This window comes from Drosophila miranda, chromosome XR (assembly GCF_003369915.1).
Source record: "Drosophila miranda strain MSH22 chromosome XR, D.miranda_PacBio2.1, whole genome shotgun sequence".
Lineage (NCBI taxonomy): Eukaryota > Metazoa > Arthropoda > Insecta > Diptera > Drosophilidae > Drosophila > Drosophila miranda.
The window spans coordinates 28,592,316-28,616,238 of record NC_046674.1 but is presented as its reverse complement, the minus strand read 5'-3'; the positions used below and the strand labels follow the sequence as shown (position 1 = coordinate 28,616,238).

Sequence of the window (23,923 nt, the reverse complement as noted above, 5' to 3'; positions counted from 1 at the left end):
GTAGTCACACTCGCATTGTAAATGCTTTATGATCTTCTCCCAAAGATTGGTCCGTTCCTCTCTAAATTCTCTAGTCACTTCTTTTTTCAGAATTCCCTCCACTCGCTCTACTTCTTTCCATACTCTTTATTCTACTCGTTTCACTTCTCCACTTTCAATTTTCCACTCTCCACTTACTACTACTTGGCACTACTTTCTGTTCCTTCTTTGTTTCGTCTACTACCTTCTTTTTATACCCGATACTCAAAATGAGTATTGGGGTATATTAGATTTGTGGTAAAAGTGGATGTGTGTAACGTCCAGAAGGAATCGTTTCCGACCCCATAAAGTATATATATTCTTGATCAGCATCAATAGCCGAGTCGATTGAGCCCTGTCTGTCTGTCCGTCCGTCCGTCTGTCCGTCCCCTTCAGCGCCTAGTGCTCAAAGACTATAAGAGCTAGAGCAACGATGTTTTGGATCCAGACTTCTGTGATATGTCACTGCTACAAAAATATTTCAAAACTTCGCCCCGCCCACTTCCGCCCCCACAAAGGACGAAAATCTGTGGCATCCACAATTTTCAAGATATGAGAAAACCAAAAACGTAGAATTGTAAAGAATGACCATATCTTAAAGACTGCGGAATCTGAACTGGATCGTATCATTATTATAGCCAGCATCAAGAAAACAATTTCATTTTTTCTCGCCCTGTCTCTCTCTAACACACACGTAGCATAGGCGGCTTTGCTTAGAGTTAAACATTAGCGCCTAGATCTCAGAGACTACAAAAGCTAGAGCAACCAAATTTGGTATCCACACTCCTAATATATCGGACCGAGACGAGTTTGTTTCAAAATTTCGCCACACCCCCTTCCGCCCCCGCAAAGGACGAAAATCTGGGGATATTCAAAAATCTCAGAGACTATTAAGGCTAGAGTAACCAAATTTTGTATCCGCACTCCTGTTAGATCTCACTATAAAACGTGTATCTCAAAATTTCGCCCCCCCCCCCCGCCCCACCCACACAAAGAACGAAAATCTGTTGCATCCACAATATTGCATATTCGAGAAAACGAAAAACGCAGAATCATAGATAATGACCATATCTATCCGATTGCTGAATCTGGATCAGATCAGATCATTTTTATAGCCAATAGGAACAAATCAATTTGCAGTGGCTACGCAGCGCCCGACGTCACGCTCAGACTGATTTTCTGTCTCTCTCGCACGCACTCTTTGTCGTGTCGTTTAATATTAGCGGCGTCTGCCGGAGGAGAGCCATACTGACTTAGTATCGGGTATAACTGTAGAGTTGCGGTGTCCGCAGCAACTCACAACGTTCCCCCTCGTTTTTGCTGTTCTCCCTACACTTCCACACATTACTCATCTTTCCCCAATTTGCCGTGCCAAGTGTGTTCCACTTCTCCACTCTGCCGACGGATCATCAGGGATTTGGACACATTCTTATTGCTCGCCCCTAAGCTGAAATCCACATAAGCATTGAAAAGGATGTAGGGGATGTAGGCACAATGGAAGGCAGATGCCAAAGAGTCGTATCACGACCCAACATAACCTGAAAACCCATAGAAATTTTTGAGATAAGACGTATGCAAAATTGATAGATAGACAGGGTCCATGCCGTGCCTTGGAGGAGAAAGTAGGAGAAAGCGAGTGAGGGAGATTGAGGAATACGCCTACAAGGCCGTATTGACAATGGATATGTGTGTGTGGGTGTTTGTGTCTGTGTGCGTGTCTCATGCATAATTCAAGTCAGAAAGGGAGAGAGCGAGCAGGAAGAGGGAGAGGTAGAGGTAGAAGTAACAGAAGAGATGAGTAGGAGAACACACGCCTCCATTTCCACATCCATTTCCATCTCCACTGACTGAAAAGTTAGGCAAATAGGAAACTGACAGAGCGACTAACTGACAGAGAAAAGGGAAGAGAAAAAAGGGATGGACGGGGAGAGAATAGGACACAGAGAGAGAGAGAGAGGGAGAGACGCACACACACAGCCAGACAGACAGAATAGATGGATGGACATGATTTGCATATGAAAGAAGTGATACGAGAAGGAGAAGGAGGAACTACTTTACTGCTTAGGGCCCAGCAATAAGCAAATAAAACTATGATGATGTGCCTGACAAGAAGAATAAGAGGAACAAGAAGCAGCAATGGATATTACAAGTGTTCCTCAAACCGACCTACCATCCCTCCCATAGTTCTTCGTCCTCCATTCCTTCCATTGCATTGTTGGTTGATGATATTGATGATGATGATGATGATGATGGTCGCATGGTGACAGGGCATCAATTAATATCAAGCCACATGGACAGGACACAAAATAACAGAACAGCTGACGTATGTCATTTGCGGGAGAGTGGGAGAGTCTTTGCGAGGGCATCCTTTTAATTATGCAAGGAAGCGGAAGAGAGCAGGCAACCAGCGCGGCAGTGCAGTGCGGCAGAGCAGTAGGAGGATAGAGTGGAGAATGGATGATAACATACCGCTAGACGTTTACAACATGTTATCGGTCGTGTTCAACAGGAGAACCCAACTACCAACCCGATCCAGTGCAGCCATCCTACCATCCATCTATCCATCCACGTCAGTCCGCCAGTCCCCACATTTACGTAACCAGAGACCAGAGACAAGACCAGAGATAATTCCGGCATAATATGTGTTGCCAGGCGGCTTCCCGACTGATTAATGATGGCCCCACGGCTCATCGGCACCGGGTCAATAATAAATTCCAGCCACGTGCCGAGCGACCTGTCCTGAACAGCGGCTGTAACCGCTAATTAAAAAATCATCATATTTTCTAGGGGTTAGTGGCCAATGGCCATTGGAGCCTGGAGCGGATGGCCCATCACCCATTGACAGCGTGTGGATGCACTTAAACTCCCATTATTCATGGTTATTGTATCTACGAGTATCTGTATTGTATCTACACTAGGTAAAACAGAAATACCCCCCAAGATCATTAAACATTAAACATACGAACCCCTGCCGGCCACTCACGCCTCGCCCTAAAGCCGGCCCTGGTTTCTTCACCTCTCTTTTTCGAACTCTCTAGAACTCAATTATCTAATGCGAATTTCAAATATTGTTTCCTCTATTCTCTCCTGCTCTTCCCCTTATTGTGCATCCTCCTTCCTTTTCTCAAACTTATGCCATGGTTGAGAGATCTGCCACTCATCTGTTCTCCTGGTTTCGACAGCTCGAAATTCGCATTCATGCGGCTGCCTTTTTATTTAATTTTGAGCAATTTTTCAGCCTTTCGCAGTCAGTTTTGGGGCAACGGGAAAGTATGAAAGTAGGAGAGCGGGTGCCGAGGTTCTGGAGGTTCTGGAGGTTTTTAGCGTGCAAAAGGTCATTTTGAAACTTTTTTTTACACGTGCGCGTTGGCTTGACAGGAAACTTTTCCCTGGCCCTTGGGGTGGCAGAAAGTAAAGGAGGTGCAGAAGGTGGAAGAGTGGGAGCCGGAGAGGGAAGAAAGGCTGGCCCGTAACTGTAATTACTTTGGAGTCAAATAAAAAAACAAAAACAAAAACATATAAAATCATAAAAAACACAAAAAGTTTCCGCCTGCCGCCTGTTATGGAAATTGTTTTGAGTTTTTTCTCGTTTCTCGTTTTTTTGCGTTTCTCTTTTTTTGTTTCAAAAGTTGGGGCATCTCTGGCCGTAGCGAAGCGCAGCTATTAACGGTTAATCTGGCGCCATGCTGCCACTTTGGTAAGGTGTGGGGGAAGGATCATCTACTGCTCCCAAAGGCGCTTGTCCTGCAGCAGAGAATGCAGCTTTCCCTTCCGTCGTCCCTCCCGTTATGCCTTGTCAAGTGCCGCACTAAGTCCCGGGCTGTGGCCCCACCCTGGGGCACTGTGGGGGCTTTTCTTTAAGCACTCTGATGAATCTTTTCATTGTGTGGCGGGTGTGGCACTAACTTTTGGATTTCGACTCTTCAAGTGGTCTTAAAGTCCAGTCACTGAATTGAGGAGTCTGCTTTGAGCGTGTCACCTGGCCCTTCTTTCATCTCAATCTAAAGTCCAATTTCAGTTTCGATTGTCGTTTAAATCTAGCTCCAATAGCTTTTAATATCGATGGAAGTCTCTCTCTCTCTCTCTCTCTGACTTATTCCCCTCTTGTCCTGGGAAAAAGGGCCCACGAATTTCCCCCCAGACTGGCATTCAGTTTTAGATTGAAGTTTATTGCAATCTGCAGCACGATTGGCATTCCATTTGCTGGGTTCTTCAGGAATATCGATGGGGACAATGGGAAAGGCCAACAAGATGCTAATGCCAGGCCATGCCACCTTCTTCAGGGCATGTCCTTTGGGTGTCCCACAGCCTAGTTATAAACTATACATTCTTACGATTATGCGAGTGTGCAAGTGACAGACCAGACAGACACACAGAGTGGCAGTAGGGTATGGCAGAGGGCAACCTAAATTCATGGGAATTGCGTATACGCACAGGTCCTGGCCTGTGGGTGGGACCTGTGGCAGTGCCAGTGCTAGTGGCGGTGTCAAGGAACGGGGTGTCATGCACACAAACATTCCGTGTGCTGCTACATGGTTCCATGCGATAAATATATAAGCCAGCGCACACGCAGGTCGGGCTCTGGAAAGATTATCATTTATAAAAAGCACAAGGGATACACACACACAGACACACACACACACAGAGAGCCAGCCATGGAGATAGAGAAAGAGAGAGAGATGGAAGAGAAAAAGCGGAAGAGGGGGTGGGTGATGGGTTGTGGGTTGGTAGAAGCCATAGGATGTGCACCCCCGTTAATGCTCTTCTTGTATTTTTTTACGCGTACGTGAGCACATTTGACCGCTCGCTGCCACGGCCACACACTTCCACATACACGTGGGCGTTGCATGGGCGAAAGCTTGCCTCACGCTGACCCTGCCTCTACACCCACCCCGTCTCTGTTTCTCGGTCTCTCTGCCTCTCTGCCTGTTGGCTCTTTGTCAACGACTATTTAGTGCGGAAAATGCGTAAATTATTTACGTATGGTACGCATACCATGCCCCATAAAACCATTTTGGGGGGTCCGGACTCAGGGTAAAAGAGCCAACGTCATCATATGCGGCATCATCATCATCATAGAGGACGGGGTGGAGGGTCACAGAGGGATTGGGGGTGTAGAGAGTAGATGCCAAGGTCGCCAGCAAGGTCGCACCTGAATCGGCGACAAACCAGCGACCGACCACTTAATTAAAGCATTTAAATTAAAGATTTATTAAATAATTTCCCAGCATCGTCACGGACTCCGAACATCGCCCCACAATTGAAATCCACTTGATTTTGTGTGCGTGCTCGAGTCCAAGTCCGTGCCCGTAGCCCCTCAAGCGTCTGTCAAAGCCCCTTTGCCTATAGATTCATTAAAGTCTGAGGGTGCGAGGGGCTACGTAACGAGGTCACGCAAAAGGGGGCTTTGGGGTAGCTATATTCTCCCTTTAAAAGTAAATGATGCCTCCCATTAAACCCCAATTCCGATCCACAGGTGAACGTCTTATACAGTATGCCAGCGAGAATCTGGTGACAGAGGTGCTCATCCATCCGCAGTACAATACGCTGATCCAGTGCATGCGCAATCTGCTCAGCAGCTTTACCCGCCATCGGCACATCATCCACGCCGGCTACACTTTCAGCGGCAATGGTTCCTGGATACTGCAGGTGGGTGTTTTTACTGGATGATTACTGGAGTGGTTTACCACTCAGGCTAACGCTTTATGGTTACTATTACAGGATGGAACCTTCTCGGTGGCCGACTTTGCGGAGGCGTTTCAGGAGCACGACGTACAAAGGGTGATTCGCGCCTACGCGGACACCATCACCATGAACATCCATTGCGCGGATGCGGGCCTGTGGCACACGCTGCCGGAGAAATCATTCGCGCGTCAATGTAAAATCCGCATCAATCCCGTGGATGTGCTGGACACCAGCAGTGAGTGCATCAATGGGTTCTTGGGTGAGTTCCGCCTGTGATTTATGGGTTGGACCCTCCCCGATTCTGATTCCCAAATTCACCTCCCGCAGATTACCTAGCGCCCATGGTGATGCCCACGTCTCTGCGGGAGCTGCTCGAGACATCAGATGTGGTGGGAAACATTCGCTTTACGCATCCAACGCTCTATGTGTTCCCCGGCGGTCAGGGCGATGCGGCTCTCTTTGGGATCAACGGCTTTAATATGCTGGGTGAGTATTAAAACCCTTCATGATAATGCGCCCCAAGCTGAGCTTTTTCTTGCCCTATCATTACAGTGGATGGCGGCTTCAATCGTAAGGCATGCTTTTGGGATTTTGCCCGCCACCTGGACCGACTGGACGCTGTGCTTATGACGCGCCTGAACAACAGCAATGTGCAGGGCCTTGGGGCAGTGGTCTCCCGCAAACGGGACTCGCACGTCTACCCCCAGATCGGCCACTTCTTCGGCAATGTACCTGACCGCAAGGGACTGCCTAGTCCCGATGGTGACAAGGATCGCAATCCGTTGCTGATCGACCTGTTCGAGCGGGGCCATGGCATCGTGAGTGACCTGAAGTCGCTAGATCTGAAGCCGCAGAGCTGCTACCGCAACCAGGAGCCGATCAACCTGTATCACAAGGTGGGCCACGGCACACTGGACATGTACGTGATCAGTCCGGCCCGTGACTCCAAGGAGGTGAAGGAGTTCATGCAGAAGTGGAATGCCGGCGATCAGCGATTGTTCGCCGCCCGCGATTCCAAGGACTTTAACTTCCCGCTTCAAAATCTCGTCTCCATTTGCGCCCTGCTCGTGTGGCAGCCCGCCAACCCGGACGACACCATCACTCGCATCCTGTTCCCCGGCAGTACGCCCGACTTCAAGATCCAAGAAGGCCTCGAGAAGCTCAAGCATCTCGAGTTCATGAAGCACTCCACGTGCACGGCCAAGTCCATTGCTCCGGCCATACAGACAGTCGCCAGCACTCGCAAGAGCCTCAAGTCTGCCATCGAGGCTACGCCAGCGCCACCCAGCGCCAGCTATAAGCCTATTTCCAAGTTTGGACCAGTCGCCAGTGCCGCCGTTGCCGTCCAGCACCACCAGCCGCAGCACCAGCAGCAGGACAACAAGGCCAAGGAGGAGGCTGCCAAGGCAGCAGCTGCAGCTGCAGCTGCAGCGGCGGCTGCTTCTGCCACTGCTGCTGCCTCGATAGTCCGCACCAAGGCAGACTCCATGGACACGGATGTGGAGCCGGAGGTGGAACCAGGAGCAGACACTGGAGATGAGGCAGCGCCTGCAGAGTCCGAGCCAGCCGATGCCGAGGCCGATGCGGAGCCCGAACAGGAGACCGGGGAGCAGGAGAAGCCCGAGCTGGACAACAAGGATGAGGAAAAGAAAGTGGAGACGCCAGCAGCAGCACCGTCCAAGGATGCCGTCGATGCCGTGGCCGTGGAGGGGGTAACGGCAAGTCCTGCAGATGCCACATCTACCAGCAAGCAAGCAACAGGAAAGGCAGCTAAGGGCAAACCGGACAAACCACGCGCCGAAGTAAAGCCCGTGGTGCGCTCCAGGATCGACACGAAGCCACCCAAGTCCATGGACCGGAAGCTGGTGAAGCGCGAGGAGAAGAAGAGTTCACCCACGGCCACGCCCGCGTACCGTGCGAACGCCTCGCGTGATGGCAAGTACAAGGCGATGGCCCGCCCGGCCACTAAGTCTAGCCCCAGTAGCACCCCGGCCAAGAGCGCCAAGGAGGCCAATAATCGCAAGGTGCTGGAGTCCAAACAGCAGGCAGCAGCGGCGGCCGCCGGACGTCAGACAACCATCAGTGCCACCACGCGGCGAGCCACCAGCAGCAGCACCACCACTGCCACAGCCACCGCTACCACTGAGAGGAAGACGCAGCAGAGTCAAGCAGATTCCAAGGCGACGGCGCAAGCTTCGGCTCAACGGAAGCCAATCTCGAGGCGACCCCGTGGGGTGTCTCCCTCGAAGCGGGCACCTGCACCAGGCAGTCCCATCAAGCAGGCCAAGCCGAAAGCAGCGGACCTGAAAAAGGCGCGTCTTGACAAAGGTGGCACCACGGATTCGAGTCTCGTATCGACGCCATCGGCCGACGATGCGACAGCTGCCAAGAAGCTGCAAGAGCTGTCCGCCTCCCAGGAGCTCGATGCAGAGAAGCAGCGCGAGCTGGATGACCTTAAGGAGGAGCAGGAGGTGGTGCGCGAGATCGAGGCGGTTTTCAGCCGGGACGAGATGAAGCGCCAGCAGCTAATCAAGGCCGAGCTGCGGGAAATGGCCAAGCAGGACAGCACTACTGAGGCCGAAGAGGAGGAGGAGTACCTGATCATCGAGAAGGAAGAGGTGGAGCAGTACACTGAGGACTCGATCATCGAGCAAGAGAGCAGCATTACAAAGGAGGAGGAGATCCAGAAACATCAGCGCGACTCCCAAGAGTCCGAGAAGAAGCGCAAGAAGAGCGCGGAGGAGGAGATCGAGGCCGCCATTGCGAAGGTGGAAGCCGCCGAACGCAAGGCCCGGCTGGAAGGCAGTGGTGCCGCCGCAGTCGTATCAGGCAGACACGAGGATCTGACCACAGAGGGGGAGATCAAGGCCGAGCTGCAGGAGATTATCGCCTCGGCCAAGGACATTGTCAAGTCGCGTACCGAGGAGCAACTGGCGAAGCCCGAGGAGGAGCTATCCTCGCCAACACCCGAGGAAAAAATCAGCAAAAAGACTTCGGACACCAAGGACGAACCCTTGGAGGCGCCCGAAGCCCTGCCAATTAACCTGCAGGAAAGTCTTCCAGAGGAGAAGTTCTCCGCCACCATCGAGTCAGGTGCAACCACAGCCCCTACTCTACCCGAGGACGAGCGCATTCCGCTGGACCAGATAAAGGAGGACCTGGTCATCGAGGAGAAGTACGTTAAAGAGGAAACCAAAGAAGTGGAAGCAATCGTTGTGGCCAGAGTAATATTGCCCGATACAGCTCCAGGCACAGCTGCCTCGACCGCTGCAATCGCCGCCGCGGTGGCGCCCAAGGATGCGAAAAACATAGTCCAGGCTGCCGAGCTTCCCGAATCGGGAGAACGAGTTCTGCCCATGAAGATGACCTTTGAAGCGCAACAGAACCTAATGAGGGATGTAATCAAGACACCCGATGAGGTTGCCGACCTGCCCGTCCATGAGGAGGCCGATCTGGGCCTGTACGAGAAGGACAGCCAGGATATAGGCGCCAAAAGCATTTCGCACAAGGAGGAGTCCGCCAAGGAAGAAAAGGAAACCGACGACGAAAAAGAAACCAAGGAGTCTGAAGTCGAGGTTGAAGATTTACAGGAAGCTAACAAAGATGTAGGGGCTCCCCAAGAAGCAGTCAAGCCCACAACCCCAACAGCAGCCGTCGTGGAGAAACAAGCGGAGGAAATTACCCATAAGGAGGTGGAGGAGAAAGTAGATACAGTGGTGGTCACAGCCCTAGAGAGCCAAGAGCACGAAACGAATTTAGAGACAACGATCATCACTGAGAAAGAGGCTAAGAAGTCAGCGAGCACCCCAGAAGAAAAGGAAACCAGTGACATTACTTCCGAAGACGAGCTCCCTGCTCATATGACTGGACCTGCAACCGCACCATCGCCAAAGGCCAAGGACCGCGAGGACACTATCTCCATGGAGAGTCCTGCCACCATTGAAGAAGCGGTTGAAGTGGAAGTAAAGCTCGAGAAGCAGCAAGAAGAACCACGTCTTTCCAAAAAAGAACCGGGGGAAGCTGATGCTTCAAAACAGGAACAAGAACCATCTCGCAGGGGGAGCGTAACGGATATGAAGTCTTCAATTACATCTAAGGAAGCCTCCCGGCCAGTTTCTGCGGCAGCAAGTATCAAAGACGAAGCCGAAAATCTCGCAAGCCATCGTGAATCGATCGCAGAAAGCTTAAAGGCAGGAAGCAAGGAAGCTTCTCGACCAGAATCTGTGGCAGAGAGCGTCAAAGATGAAACTGAAAAGCCAGGAAGCCGTCGAGAATCGGTTGCGGAAAGCGTGAAAGCAGGAAGCGCAGGGGACGAAAAGTCTCCACCTGCCTCAAAGGAAACTTCTCGACCAGAATCGGTCGTGAAAAGCGTCAAAGATGAAGCCGAGAAGACAGAAAGCCGGCGTGAGTCGGTTGCAGAAAGCGCCAAGGACGAAAAGTCTCCACTTGCATCAAAGGAAGCTTCTCGACCAGAATCCGTAGCAGAGAGCATCAAAGATGAAATCAAGAAGCCAGAAAGCCGGCGTGAGTCGGTTGCAGAGAGCGTGAAGGCAGAAAGCGCCAAGGACGAAAAATCTCCACTTGCCTCAAAGGAAGCTTCTCGACCAGAATCCGTAGCAGAAAGCGTCAAAGATGAAATCAAGAAGACAGAAAGCGGGCGTGAATCTGTTGAAGACGGTGTGAAGGCAGGAAGTGAAAAGGACAAAAAGTCTCCACTTGCCTCAAAGGAAGCTTCTCGTCCAGAGTCGGTCGTGGAAAGCGTGAAAGATGAAGCCGAGAAGCCAGAAAGCCGGCGTGAGTCGGTTGCAGAGAGCGTGAAGGCAGAAAGCGCTAAGGACGAAAAATCTCCACTTGCCTCAAAGGAAGCTTCTCGACCAGAATCCGTAGCAGAGAGCGTCAAAGATGAAATCAAGAAGCCAGAAAGCCGTCGTGAATCTGTTGCATACAGTGTAAAGGCAGGAAGTGAAAAGGACGAAAAGTCTCCACTTGCCTCAAAGGAAGCTTCTCGTCCAGAGTCGGTCGTGGAAAGCGTCAAAGATGAAACCGAGAAGCCAGGAAGCCGACGTGAGTCGGTTGCAGAGAGCGTGAAGGCAGAAAACGCCAAGGACGAAAAATCTCCACTTGCCTCCATGGAAGCTTCTCGACCAGAATCCGTGGCAGAGAGCGTCAAAGATGAAATCGAGAAACCAGAAAGCCGTCGTGAATCTGTTGCAGACAGTGTGAAGGCAGGAAGTGAAAAGGACGAAAAGTCTCAACTTGCCTCAAAGGAAGCTTCTCGACCAGAATCCGTAGCAGAGAGCGTCAAAGATGAAACTGAGAAGCCAGAAAGCAGGCGTCAGTCGGTTGCAGAGAGCGTGAAGGCAGCAAGCGCCAAGGACGAAAAATCTCCACTTGCCTCCAAGGAAGCTTCTCGGCCAGAATCCGTGGCAGAGAGCGTCAAAGATGAAACTGAGAAGCCAGGAAGCCGTCGAGAGTCAGTTGCGGAAAGCGTAAAAGCAGGAAGTGGAAATGACGAGAAGTCTCCACTTGCCTCAAAGGAAGCTTCTCGACCAGAATCCATAGCAGAGAGCGTCAAAGATGAAATCAAGAAGCCAGAAAGCAGGCGTGAGTCGGTTGCAGAGAGCGTGAAGGCAGCAGGCGCCAAGGACGAAACATCTCCACTTTCCTCCAAGGAAGCTTCTCGACCAGAATCCGTTGCAGAGAGCGTCACAGATGAAATCGAGAAACCAGAAAACCGTCGTGAATCTGTTGCAGACAGTGTAAAGGCAGGAAGCGAAAAGGACGAAAAGTCTCCACTTGCCTCAAAGGAAGCTTCTCGTCCACAGTCGGTCGTGGAAAGCGTCAAAGATGAAACCGAGAAGCCAGGAAGCCGTCGAGAGTCAGTTGCGGAAAGCGTAAAAGCAGGAAGTGGAAATGACGAGAAATCTCCACTTGCCTCAAAGGAAGCTTCTCGACCAGAATCGGTCGTGGAAAGCGTCAAAGATGAAGCCGAGAAGCCAGAAAGTCGGCGTGAGTCGGTTGCAGAGAGCGTGAAGGCAGCAAGCGCCAAGGACGAAAAATATCCACTTGCCCCCAAGGAAGCTTCTCGACCAGAATCCGTGGCAGAGAGCGTCAACGATGAAACCGAGAAACCAGAAAGCCGTCGTGAATCTGTTCCAGACAGTGTAAAGGCAGGAAGTGCCAAGGACGAGAAGTCTCCACTTGCCTCAAAGGAAGCTTCTCGACCAGAATCGGTCGTGGAAAGCGTCAAAGATGAAGCCGAGAGGCCAGAAAGCCGGCGTGAGTCGGTTGCAGAGAGCGTTAAGGCAGAAAGCGCCAAGGACAAAATATCTCCACTTGCCTCAAAGGAAGCTTCTCGACCAGAATCCGTGGCAGAGAGCGTCAACGATGAAACCGAGAAACCAGAAAGCCGTCGTGAATCTGTTGCAGACAGTGTAAAGGCAGGAAGTGCCAAGGACGAGAAGTCTCCACTTGCCTCAAAGGAAGCTTCTCGACCAGAATCGGTCGTGGAAAGCGTCAAAGATGAAGCCGAGAAGCCAGAAAGTCGGCGTGAGTCGGTTGCAGAGAGCGTGAAGGCAGCAAGCGCCAAGGACGAAAAATATCCACTTGCCCCCAAGGAAGCTTCTCGACCAGAATCCGTGGCAGAGAGCGTCAACGATGAAACCGAGAAACCAGAAAGCCGTCGTGAATCTGTTGCAGACAGTGTAAAGGCAGGAAGTGCCAAGGACGAGAAGTCTCCACTTGCCTCAAAGGAAGCTTCTCGACCAGAATCGGTCGTGGAAAGCGTCAAAGATGAAGCCGAGAGGCCAGAAAGCCGGCGTGAGTCGGTTGCAGAGAGCGTTAAGGCAGAAAGCGCCAAGGACAAAAAATCTCCACTTGCCTCAAAGGAAGCTTCTCGACCAGAATCCGTGGCAGAGAGCGTCAACGATGAAACCGAGAAACCAGAAAGCCGTCGTGAATCTGTTGCAGACAGTGTAAAGGCAGGAAGTGCCAAGGACGAGAAGTCTCCACTTGCCTCAAAGGAAGCTTCTCGACCAGAATCGGTCGTGGAAAGCGTCAAAGATGAAGCCGAGAGGCCAGAAAGCCGGCGTGAGTCGGTTGCAGAGAGCGTTAAGGCAGAAAGCGCCAAGGACAAAAAATCTCCACTTGCCTCCAAGGAAGCTTCTCGACCAGAATCTGTGGCAGAGAGCGTCAAAGATGAAACGGAGAAGGCAGGAAGCCGTCGAGAGTCGGTTGCGGAAAGCGTAAAAGCAGGAAGCGCAAGTGACGAAAAGTCTCCACTTGCTTCAAAGGAAGCTTCTCGACCAGAATCTGTGGCAGAGAGCGTCAAAGATGAAACCGAGAAACCAGAAAGCCGTCGTGAATCTGTTGCAGACAGTGTAAAGGCAGGAAGTGCCAAGGACGAGAAGTCTCCACTTGCCTCAAAGGAAGCTTCTCGACCAGAATCGGTCGTGGAAAGCGTCAAAGATGAAGCCGAGAGGCCAGAAAGCCGGCGTGAGTCGGTTGCAGAGAGCGTTAAGGCAGAAAGCGCCAAGGACAAAAAATCTCCACTTGCCTCAAAGGAAGCTTCTCGACCAGAATCCGTGGCAGAGAGCGTCAAAGATGAAACCGAGAAACCAGAAATCCGTCGTGAATCTATCGCAGAGAGCGCAAAAGTAGGAAGTGCCAAGGACGAAGTGGCTCCACTTGCCTCCAAGGAAGCTTCTCGACCAGAATCTGTGGCAGAGAGCGTCAAAGATGAAACGGAGAAGGCAGGAAGCCGTCGCGAGTCGGTTGCGGAAAGCGTAAAAGCAGGAAGCGCAAGTGACGAAAAGTCTCCACTTGCTTCAAAGGAACCTTCTCGACCAGAATCTGTGGCAGAGAGCGTCAAAGATGAAACCGAGAAACCAGAAAGCCGTCGTGAATCTGTTGCAGACAGTGTAAAGGCAGGAAGTGCCAAGGACGAGAAGTCTCCACTTGCCTCAAAGGAAGCTTCTCGACCAGAATCTGTGGCAGAGAGCGTCAAAGATGAAGCCGAGAGGCCAGAAAGCCGGCGTGAGTCGGTTGTAGAGAGCGTGAAGGCAGAAAGCGCCAAGGACAAAAAATCTCCACTTGCCTCCAAGGAAGCTTCTCGACCAGAATCTGTGGCAGAGAGCGTCAAAGATGAAACCGAGAAACCAGTAAGCCGTCGTGAATCTATCGCAGAGAGCGTAAAAGTAGGAAGCGCCAAGGACGAGAAGTCTCCACTTGCCTCAAAGGAAGCTTCTCGACCAGAATCCGTGGCAGAGAGCGTCAAAGATGAAATTGAAAAGCCAGGTAGTCGTCCAGAGTCGGTTGCGGAAAGCGAAAAAGCAGGAAGTACAAGGGACGCAAAGTCTCCGCTTGCCTCCAAGGAAGCTTCTCGACCAGAATCCGTAGCAGAGAGCGTCAAAGATGAAACCGAGAAACCAGAAAGTCGTCGTGAATCTATCGCAGAGAGCGTAAAAGAAGGAAGTTTTAAGGACGAAAAGTCTGCACTTGCCTCAAAGGAAGCTTCTCGACCAGTATCCGTGGCAGAGAGCGTCAAAGATGTAACTGAGAAGCCGGAAAGCCGGCGTGAGTCGGTTGCAGACAGTGTTAAAGCAGGAAGTGTCAAGGACGAAAAGTCTCCACTTGCCTCAAAGGAAGCCTCCCGACCAGAATCCGTAGCAGAAAGCGTCAAAGATGAAGCCGAAAAAACCGAAAGCCGACGCGAATCTGTCGCAGAGAGCGAAAAAGTAGGAAGCGCCAAGGACGGGAAGTCTCCACTTTCCTCAAAGGAAGCTTCTCGACCAGAATCGGTCAAGGACGAAGCTAACAAGCTAGAGAGCCGTCGTGAATCAGTTGCAGAGAGTGTGAAACTAGGAAGGACCAAAGACGAGAAGTCTCCAAATGCCTCAAAGGAAGCTTCTCGGCCAGAATCCGTAGCAGAGAGCGTCAAAGATGTAACTGAGAAGCCAGAAAGCCGGCGTGAGTCGGTTGCAGACAGTGTTAAAGCAGGAAGTGCCACCGACGAGAAGTCCCCACTTGCCTCGAAGGAAGCTTCTAGACCAGTATCCGTGGCAGAGAGCGTCAAAGATGAAGCGGAGAAAACCGAAAGCCGTCGTGAATCTATCGCCGAAAGCGTAAAAGCAGGAAGCGCCAAGGACGAGAAGTCTCCACTTGCCTCAAAGGAAACTTCTCGACCTGAATCCGTAGCAAAGAGCGTCAAAGATGAAGCGAAGAAAACAGAAAGCCGGCGTGAATCTGTCGCAGAGAGCTTAAAGGCAGCAAGCGCAAAGGACGAGAAGTCTCCACTTTCCTCAAAGGAAGCTTCTCGGCCAGAATCGGTCAAGGACGAAGCTGACAAGCCAGAGAGCCGTCGTGAATCAGTTGCAGAGAGCGTGAAACTAGGAAGCACCAAGGACGAGAAGTCTCCACCTGCCTCAATAGAAGCTTCTCGACCAGAATCCGTAGCAGAGAGCGTCAAAGATGAATCCGAGAAACCAGAAAGTCGTCGTGAATCTATCGCAGAGAGCGTAAAAGAAGGAAGTTTTAAGGACGAAAAGTCTGCACTTGCCTCAAAGGAAGCTTCTCGACCAGTATCCGTGGCAGAGAGCGTCAAAGATGTTACTGAGAAGCCGGAAAGCCGGCGTGAGTCGGTTGCAGACAGTGTTAAAGCAGGAAGTGTCAAGGACGAAAAGTCTCCACTTGCCTCCAAGGAAGCTTCTCGACCAGAGTCCGTAGCAGAGAGCGTCAAAGATGAAACCGAGAAACCAGAAAGTCGTCGTGAATCTATCGCAGAGAGCGTAAAAGAAGGAAGTTTTAAGGACGAAAAGTCTGCACTTGCCTCAAAGGAAGCTTCTCGACCAGTATCCGTGGCAGAGAGCGTCAAAGATGTAACTGAGAAGCCGGAAAGCCGGCGTGAGTCGGTTGCAGACAGTGTTAAAGCAGGAAGTGTCAAGGACGAAAAGTCTCCACTTGCCTCAAAGGAAGCCTCCCGACCAGAATCCGTAGCAGAAAGCGTCAAAGATGAAGCCGAAAAAACCGAAAGCCGACGTGAATCTATAGCCGAAAGCGTAAAAGCAGGAAATGCCAAGGACGAGAAGTCTCCACTTGCCTCAAAGGAAGCTTCTCGACCAGAATCCGTGGCAGAGAGCGTCAAAGATGAAATTGAAAAGCCAGGTAGTCGTCCAGAGTCGGTTGCGGAAAGCGAAAAAGCAGGAAGTACAAGGGACGCAAAGTCTCCGCTTGCCTCCAAGGAAGCTTCTCGACCAGAATCCGTAGCAGAGAGCGTCAAAGATGAAACCGAGAAAAAAGAAAGCCGTCGTGAATCTGTCGCAGAGAGCGAAAAAGTAGGAAGCGCCAAGGACGGGAAGTCTCCACTTGCCTCAAAGGAGTCTTCTCAACCAGAATCTGTTGTGGAGAGCGCTAAAGATGAAGCTGCAAAAGCAGAAAGCCGTCGTGAGTCAGTTGCAGAGGGCGTGAAGGCAGAAAGTGCCAAGGACGAAAAGTCTCCAGCTGCCTCCAAGGAAGCTTCTCGACCAGAATCGGTTGTAGAAAGAGTCAAGGATGAAACTGAGAAGCCAGACAGCCGTTGTGAATCTGTTGCAGAGAGCTTAAAGGAAGGAAGCGCCAAGGATGAGAAGTCTCCACTTGCCTCAAAGGAACCTTCTCGACCAGAATCGGTTGTGGAAAGCGTCAAAGCTGAAAGTGAGCAGCCAGAAAGCCGGCGTGAGTCGGTTGCAGACAGTGTGAAAACAGGAAGTGCCAAGGACGAAAAGTCTCCACTTGCCTCAACGGAAGCTTCTCGACCAGTATCCGTGGCAGAGAGCGTCAAAGATGAAGCCGAAAAAACCGAAAGCCGACGTGAATCTATAGCCGAAAGCGTAAAAGCAGGAAGTGCCAAGGACGAGAAGTCTCCACTTGCCTCAAAGGAAGCTTCTCGACCAGAATCGGTTGTAGAAAGCGTCAAGGATGAAACTGAGAAGCCAGACAGCCGTCGTGAATCTGCTGCAGAGAGTTTAAAGGAAGGAATCGCCAAGGACGAGAAGTCTCTACTTGCCTCAAAGGAAGCTTCTCGACCAGAATCGGTTGTGGAAAGTGTCAAAGATGAAACTGAGAAGCCAGAAAGCCGGCGTGAGTCGGTTGCAGACAGTGTGAAGGCAGGAAGTGCCAAGGATGAAAAGTCTCCACTTGCCTCAAAGGAAGCTTCTCGACCAGTATCCGTGGCAGAGAGCGTCAAAGATGAAGCCGAAAAAACCGAAAGCCGACGTGAATCTATCGCCGAAAGCGTAAAAGCAGGAAGTGCCAAGGACGAGAAGTCTCCACTTACCTCAAAGGAATTTTCTCGACCAGAATCGGTTGTAGAAAGCGTCAAGGATGAAACTGAGAAGCCAGACAGCCGTCGTGAATCTGCTGCAGAGAGTTTAAAGGAAGGATTCGCCAAGGACAAGATGTCTCCACTTGCCTCAAAGGAAGCTTCTCGACCAGAATCGGTTGTGGAAAGTGTCAAAGATGAAACTGAGAAGCCAGAAAGCCGGCGTGAGTCGGTTGCAGACAGTGTGAAGGCAGGAAGTGCCAAGGACGAAAAGTCTCCACTTGCCTCAAAGGAAGCTTCTCGACCAGTATCCGTGGCAGAGAGCGTCAAAGATGAAGCCGACAAAACCGAAAGCCGACGTGAATCTATCGCCGAAAGCGTAAAAGCAGGAAGCGCCAAGGACGAGAGGTCTCCACTTGCCTCAAAGGAAGCTTCTCGACCAGAATCGGTTGTGGAAAGCGTCAAGGATGAAACTGAGAAGCCAAAAAGCCGTCGTGAATCTATCGCAGAGAGCGTAAAAGAAGGAAGCGGCAAGGACGAGAAGTCTCCACTTGCCTCAAAGGAAGCTTCTCGACCAGAATCGGTTGTGGAAAGCGTCAAGGATGAAACTGAGAAGCCAGACAGCCGTCGCGAATCTGTTGCAGAGAGCTTAAAGGAAGGAAGCGGCAAGGACGAGAAGTCTCCAGTTGCCTCAAAGGAAGCTTCTCGACCAGAATCGGTTGTGAAAAGCGTCAGGGACGAAGCTGACAAGCCAGAGGGCCGTCGTGAATCTGTTGCAGAGAGCGTAAAATTAGGAAGCGCCAAGAACGAGAAGTCTCCATTTGCCTCAAAGGAAGCTTCTCGACCAGAATCCGTAGCAGAGAGCGTCAAAGATGAAACCGAGAAACCAGTAAGCCGTCGTGAATCTATCGCAGAGAGCGTAAAATTAGGAAGCGCCAAGGACGAGAAGTCTCCACTTGCCTCAAAGGAAGCTTCTCGACCAGAATCGGTTGTGGAAAGTGTCAAAGCTGACGCTGAAGTGGTAGAAACTGTAGTAGACGAGTCGAAGGAGGCATCTAGACGGCAATCAGCAGTTGAGAAGTCTGCAGGTTCTTCAAAGGAAGCTTCACCAAGGCCTGGATCTGTTGCAGAAAGTATTCCTGATGATCACGAAAAGGCCAAAAAGTCATCCGTATCGCCTAGGGAAACGGTCTCTTCGCCAATTGAAGAAGCGCAAAAAGAGTTTCCAGAAATCGATCTCATAAAAAAAGCTCACCTAACGCTAAGCCTGCAAGGGGAGGCGGCTGGCAAGCTTCCTACAGAATCTAGCCCCGTGGACGTTGCCCAGGGCGACTTTTCACATGTTGTTCCACCCACTTCAACGGGACCAGACGCGCTCACTCAACCGGCAGAACACTCAACAGTTTCCATGGCAGAAACTGTCTCATCTCCTGTTGATGAAGCGCCGAGATCTCCTTCTATCGTTAAGCATGTGTCGCCGCGACCAGATTCTCCTGCAGAAAGTGTCATAGGAGAGAGTGTTAAGGAAGATAAGTCTCCCATCCAATCTAAGGAGCCCTCGCGTCCACCATCTGCCTCCGGAAGTCTGAAAGAAGACTCTACGAAACCAGAAAGCTTGATAGCGGACAAGTCAAAGGAACCGTCTCCAGTTCCTTCAAAGGAAACATCCCGACCGGACTCGGTTGCTGGAACTGCATCATCTCCAATTGAGGAGGCACCAAAGGATCTCGCACAATTCGAACAAGCTAAAAAAACAGTGCTGCCCTTGATCATTGATTTGCAGGGAAATGTCCAAACGGCATCTAGTCCTGTCGACATTGCTCATGGAGACTTTCCTCCCGCAGCAACTAGCTCCCCAACACAACAGTCTGCCCCTCCGAAGCCCGCTGAGCTTGCTCAAGTTTGTATAGAGAAGACTGTATCGAGTCCTGTTGATGAAGCCCCCAGTTCCCCTTTTTGTAAGGACTTGGAGCGGCCAGAATCTCCTGCAGAAGACGGCAGTGATGGGGTCAAGTCAGGGGAACTATCACGTCGCGAATCAACCGCAGAAACTAGTAAGCCGGAAAGTGCGAAGTTAACCTCATCTAAGGAGTCTCGACCAGAATCCGTTGTAGAGAGCGTCAAAGACGATGCTGAGAATCGCGAGAGCGTACCTGATGACAAATCAAAGGAGGCATCGCGTCGTGAATCCCAGGCTGAGAGTAAAAAGAGTAGCGCATCTCCTACCGCTGTCTCTAAGGAAACATCGCGACCGGACTCAGCCGTCGATGGTGCCACGATTTCTAGCCCCAAGCCTGAAAGTACAACAGACGACAAGTCACTAGAGGCTTCCCGGCGCGAATCGGTAGCCGAAAGCGTTAAGCCGGAAAGTACAAAAAACGACGACAAGTCGTCTGCTCTATCAAAGGAGGTATCGCGACCCGCATCGGCTACCGGAAGCGTTAAGGATGAGAAGTCGTCCGCCGTTGCCTCAAGGGACGCGTCACGGCCAGAGTCGGCTATAGAAACAGCTTCGTCCCCGATCGAAGAGGGCCCAAAATCCATCGCTGACTTGAGTCTTGAGTTGAGCCAAACCACAACCGAAGTGAAAGGAAAGCTACCAACCCTGTCTAGTCCTGTCGATGTAGCCGATGGAGATTTCTCGAAGGCCCAGCTGGATACTTCCAGTGGATCTAATGCAATCTCAAAGCCCGCTGAGCTCTCCCATGCCGCTGCTACAGCGCACACGGCCTCAAGCCCTGTGGATGAGGCTTCCCCACTACTGGACGCCCTCGAAGAAACCATTGAAACAGTAGAAAAGCATATCACCCAAGCAGAAAGTTACCCAGGAAGCGCTCGGCTGATTGATTTGTTGGATCTCAAGGACACCAAGGTGGAAGTGGATGAGAAACTTGTGGAGCAGGCGTTGGAACAGAAGAGCGCGACCAGCGTGAAGACTATTGAGAGCACAGTTGTGGAGACCGTTGACAAGGTTAGCAAGGAGAGCAGCCCTCAGCTGACAGAGCTACAGTCTGTGGTGGACACCGAAGTGAGTGCTGTGACCTCTTTGATCAACGCTGCTGTCGGGACTGCTGGGGCAATGCTCACAGAGGTCTCAGAGAAAGTCACGGAGGTCTCGAAAAAAGTCACTGACGTCTCAGAGAAGGCAATGACCGAGCTAGGCACCAAAACTACCACAGAAGGTGTCGTCGAAGTTGAGGACGCTTCTGCCAAGGGCAGCCTAGACCTCAGTGGCTTCTCTGAGCTACGAGAGACGCACATCACCACCGTCGGATCGCCCGAGTTCACAGTGACCATCTGTGAGCGCGATGAGCCCGTCCTTCACGACATCAAGGAAGAGGATGAGGAGCACAGGTTCTCACCACCAACCGAAAAGACTGCGATGCTGCCACCACAGCCCGTGCGTCCGCTGTCGCCGCGAGAGGAGGAGGTCTTCAAGATCGTGGCTGACGTGGCAAAGGTGTTGAAGTCCGACAAGGACATTACTGACATCATACCCGACTTTGATGAGAAGGAGCTGGAGGAGAAGTTAAAGTCTGCTGATCCCGATGAGGAGGAGTCCGACAAAAGCCCTAAGACAGCCTCCACACCCACTAAAGAGTCCCTGGAGATCAATGTGATAAAGGTGGACATAGAATCCGAAAAGTCCTCACCCGACCAGAAGTCCGGTCCCATCTCCATTGAAGAGAAAGACAAAATCGAGCAGTCCGAAAAGGCCCAGCTGCGGGAGGGAGCAGATAGAGCAGCCAGTAAGGACCAGAGCCGTCCAGAATCTGCAGCCAGCCAAAAGGGAGCCACGGAATCAATTCCTTCACGCCCCGAGTCCGTTGCAAGTCACAAGAGCCATGCGAAGGAGGAAGAGGTGCAGCACCAGCAGGATCAGGATAAGTCTCAGGTCGCATCGAAGGAGACGTCGCGTCCTGCTTCACAGCTCAGCAGCATAGCCGAACCAGTGGATGAGAAGTCTCCAACTCCGGCTAGGCGTGAGAGGCACCAGAGCGACAAGGAAGAAACCAAAGAGGCATCGCGTCCCGAATCCGTAGCAAGTCACATCAGCGACAAGGAAGTCAAGGCTCCCAAGGAGACCGAATCCTCGCGTCCCCACTCTAGCAGTAGCCACATAAGCGCCAAAGACGAGGAAACGTCGATTATCTCGACGACAATCGAGACCAAGAGGGAGAAGAAGGAGGAGAAGTCCAGCGAATCGGTGTCCGTGTCCAAGTCCAGCCAGAGGCTTCTAAAGGAGGAGTCTGCCACCCTCCAGTCCAGCGAGTCCCTCAGCAGCAGCTTGAAGGTAGAAGATGGCTCCCGATGCGAGTCTCTCTCCAGCCTGGTCACAGAGAAGGCGGACACCAGTACCAGCATCAAGGAGGACAGTGAGAGCGAGAGCCTTATCAAACTGGTGGAGAAGACAAGCTCCACAGCCTCTTCGATGCTGGAGGAGCTGCTCATCCAGTCCGAAGAGTGTTCCTCAGAGTCCATTGTTAGCGAGATCCAGACAACCAGCGCCCAGAAGACCCAGTCCAAGGCAACGAAGGAGGAGACCCACGAAAGCAGCGCAATCAGCAGCAGCTGCACCAGAGATGAAAGTCTCAAGGAGACCGTGGCCGAGTTTCTGGCCACGGAGAAGATCGTCTCGGCTAAGGAAACATTCAGTGCCGAGGCTTCCAAGACGGCGGAGGAGTGCCTGAGGAAGGCCACCACCAGCAGCACTACCTCCTCCCAGAGGACACTTTTCGTCGGCACGGATGAGTCGAGGCGCGAGTCAGTGCTAAGCCACACAAGCGATGGTCGCCAGACCCACAGCGATCCAGAGGAAGAGGACATTGACGGCGACGAAGAGGAGGAGCGGACCAGCGTGAAGGAGGGACGCTCCAAGTCCATTGCCACCATCATGATGACTAGCATCTACAAGCCCTTCGGGGATGTCGAGTCGATTGACACGCTCGAGGAGCAGGAGGAGGACCACCACGAGCAACAGCACTCTAGCAAATCTCAGGATTTGACAACCACTAGCAAGACAACTACTCTACTGAAATCCAGCGACCAGCAGAGCAGTAGCACCACCAGCACCCAGCAATCTAGCACCTTCTCGAAGACTGCCTCCAAGGTAGAGTCCATCACTTTGACGCAGATCGACCAGGCAGAGGGGCAGAGTGACCCCGTTGACCGCAAGACGCCGCCGACGGCACCCGTTAGTCCCAGCGTAAAGCCGACGGGCTCTTCAGGAGGAGCTGTTGGGGGCAGCAGCATCGCTTCAACCTCGGGCCCCCTATCTCCCAAGGATATCAGCGGCAAATCGAGTCCCGGCGGCCTCACCTCTGAGAGTCAATCCATACCCACACCGTTGGGACGGGAGTCGCACACTGAGACGCCCGAGTCGTCCCCGAAACCAACGTCGCCGTTCCCACGCGTCAGCAAGGACGATCTAAAGCAGATGTCCCTGGAGGCCGACCAGGGAGATGTCGAAGCCGATCTACCCGATCTGCACGAGCTGCGTGGCATCGAGTGCACCACGGCGCTGAGCGGCAGCACGGAAAAGATCATTACTACGACAATCACCACGGTCACCAAGGTGATCTCCTCGGACGGCAAGGAGATAGTCACCGAGCAGAAGACGGTGACGACTACGGACAGCTCAGAGCCGGACAGCGAGAAGGTGGTCGTAACCACCACCCGCACCACCAGTGAGAGCGAGAAGAGCGACCGCGACCAGATCCTGCCCAAAGAGGTGGCCCTGCTCCGGGGCGCCAGCTACCGTCCCAGCACTCCGGGTAGCGAGGACGATGATGAACTGCCCGGTTCGCCCAGAAGTGCCACAAGCTACGAACTGCAGCACTCGAGCTCTGGCGTGAGCAAGCGTTCCGACATGGATGCCGACGACAGCCAGGATGACATTCCGCCGCAATACGGCAGCGAGGAGCATTCGACGGCCCGCTCGATTCTTCTGCCGCGTACGGCCGATCCCATGGCCACCTCGTTCTATGGTGCGCTGCCAGACACCTTCGATGTGAAGCCCAGCAGCACCGAGCCGATACCCATCCAGGGAGCAGCCTCTGGGGCGCCAGGCGATAGCCAATCGTCGGACAGTGTGGAGAGCAGCAGCCAGACCTGGGCAGGACACAAATTCCTCGACCAGGCGGACAAAGACTTCCAGAAGGCGCTCGAGGAGCATGTGCAGGCGCGCGGCGCCGAGGTAATGTCTTCCGTCACCGCCAAGTACTCCTACTCTCCGTCAAAGGCCGACGAGGTCGAACAGATTGTCACTAGCACCGCCGAACGCCAGCGGTTTCCACTCAGCGATGTCCAGCGATTGCGTATCGCCGAGAGCAGCTTCAGCTCAGTGGGAGACAGTCAGACTAAAACCACAGCCACAACCACAGAAAAAGCATCACAGGAAAAGAAGGAGGGAGATGGAGAAGCCGAAACCACATCTACAATCACAACCACGACCACAATGAACAGCAGCAGCACCAGTGGCGGCTCTGGAACCCTGCCCAAGGATCCCAAGGATCGCCTGGAAGAGTGGGGCAAGCCACTGGGACTACCCTCACCAGCACCACTGCCCGTCGAGGGCGGCTCCGATATCCGCACCACACCCAAAAAGGAGCGTCGTCTGGTCGCCACCAAGACGCGCCTTAACAACGAGAAGAACCTCCGCAAGCGCAGCGAATCGCCGAACAAGGTCAGCAAGAAGCCGGCCCCAGTTTACGTGGATCTAACCTATGTCCCCCACAACGGCAACTCATACTACGCCCACGTGGAATTCTTTAAGCGCGTCCGTGCACGCTACTATGTCTTCTCGGGCACTGAGCCCAGCCGTCAGGTTTACGACGCCCTTTTGGAGGCAAAACAGACCTGGGAAGACAAAGAGCTGGGTAAGTGATGGATGGAAGTGATATTTCATAGCGCTTACTTGACTGA

The 23,923-nt window shown here is 52.3% G+C and overlaps 1 protein-coding gene across 6 annotated transcripts in view; it reads left to right on the top strand.

Annotated features, from left to right (window-relative positions):
* LOC108152805 (microtubule-associated protein futsch) overlaps window positions 1-23,923 on the top strand; it is a 55,872-nt gene that overhangs the window by 27,929 nt on the left and 4,020 nt on the right. For 3 of the 6 annotated variants that reach the window (XM_033387738.1, XM_033387739.1, XM_033387737.1), the window contains exons 4-7: window positions 5,495-5,667; window positions 5,740-5,962; window positions 6,031-6,189; window positions 6,256-23,877. In XM_033387738.1, coding sequence (XP_033243629.1) covers window positions 5,495-5,667; window positions 5,740-5,962; window positions 6,031-6,189; window positions 6,256-23,877 — 18,177 coding nt within the window. The remainder of the gene's footprint in view (window positions 1-5,494; window positions 5,668-5,739; window positions 5,963-6,030; window positions 6,190-6,255; window positions 23,878-23,923) is intronic. The other 3 variants (XM_033387740.1, XM_033387742.1, XM_033387741.1) reach the window with 3 other exon arrangements.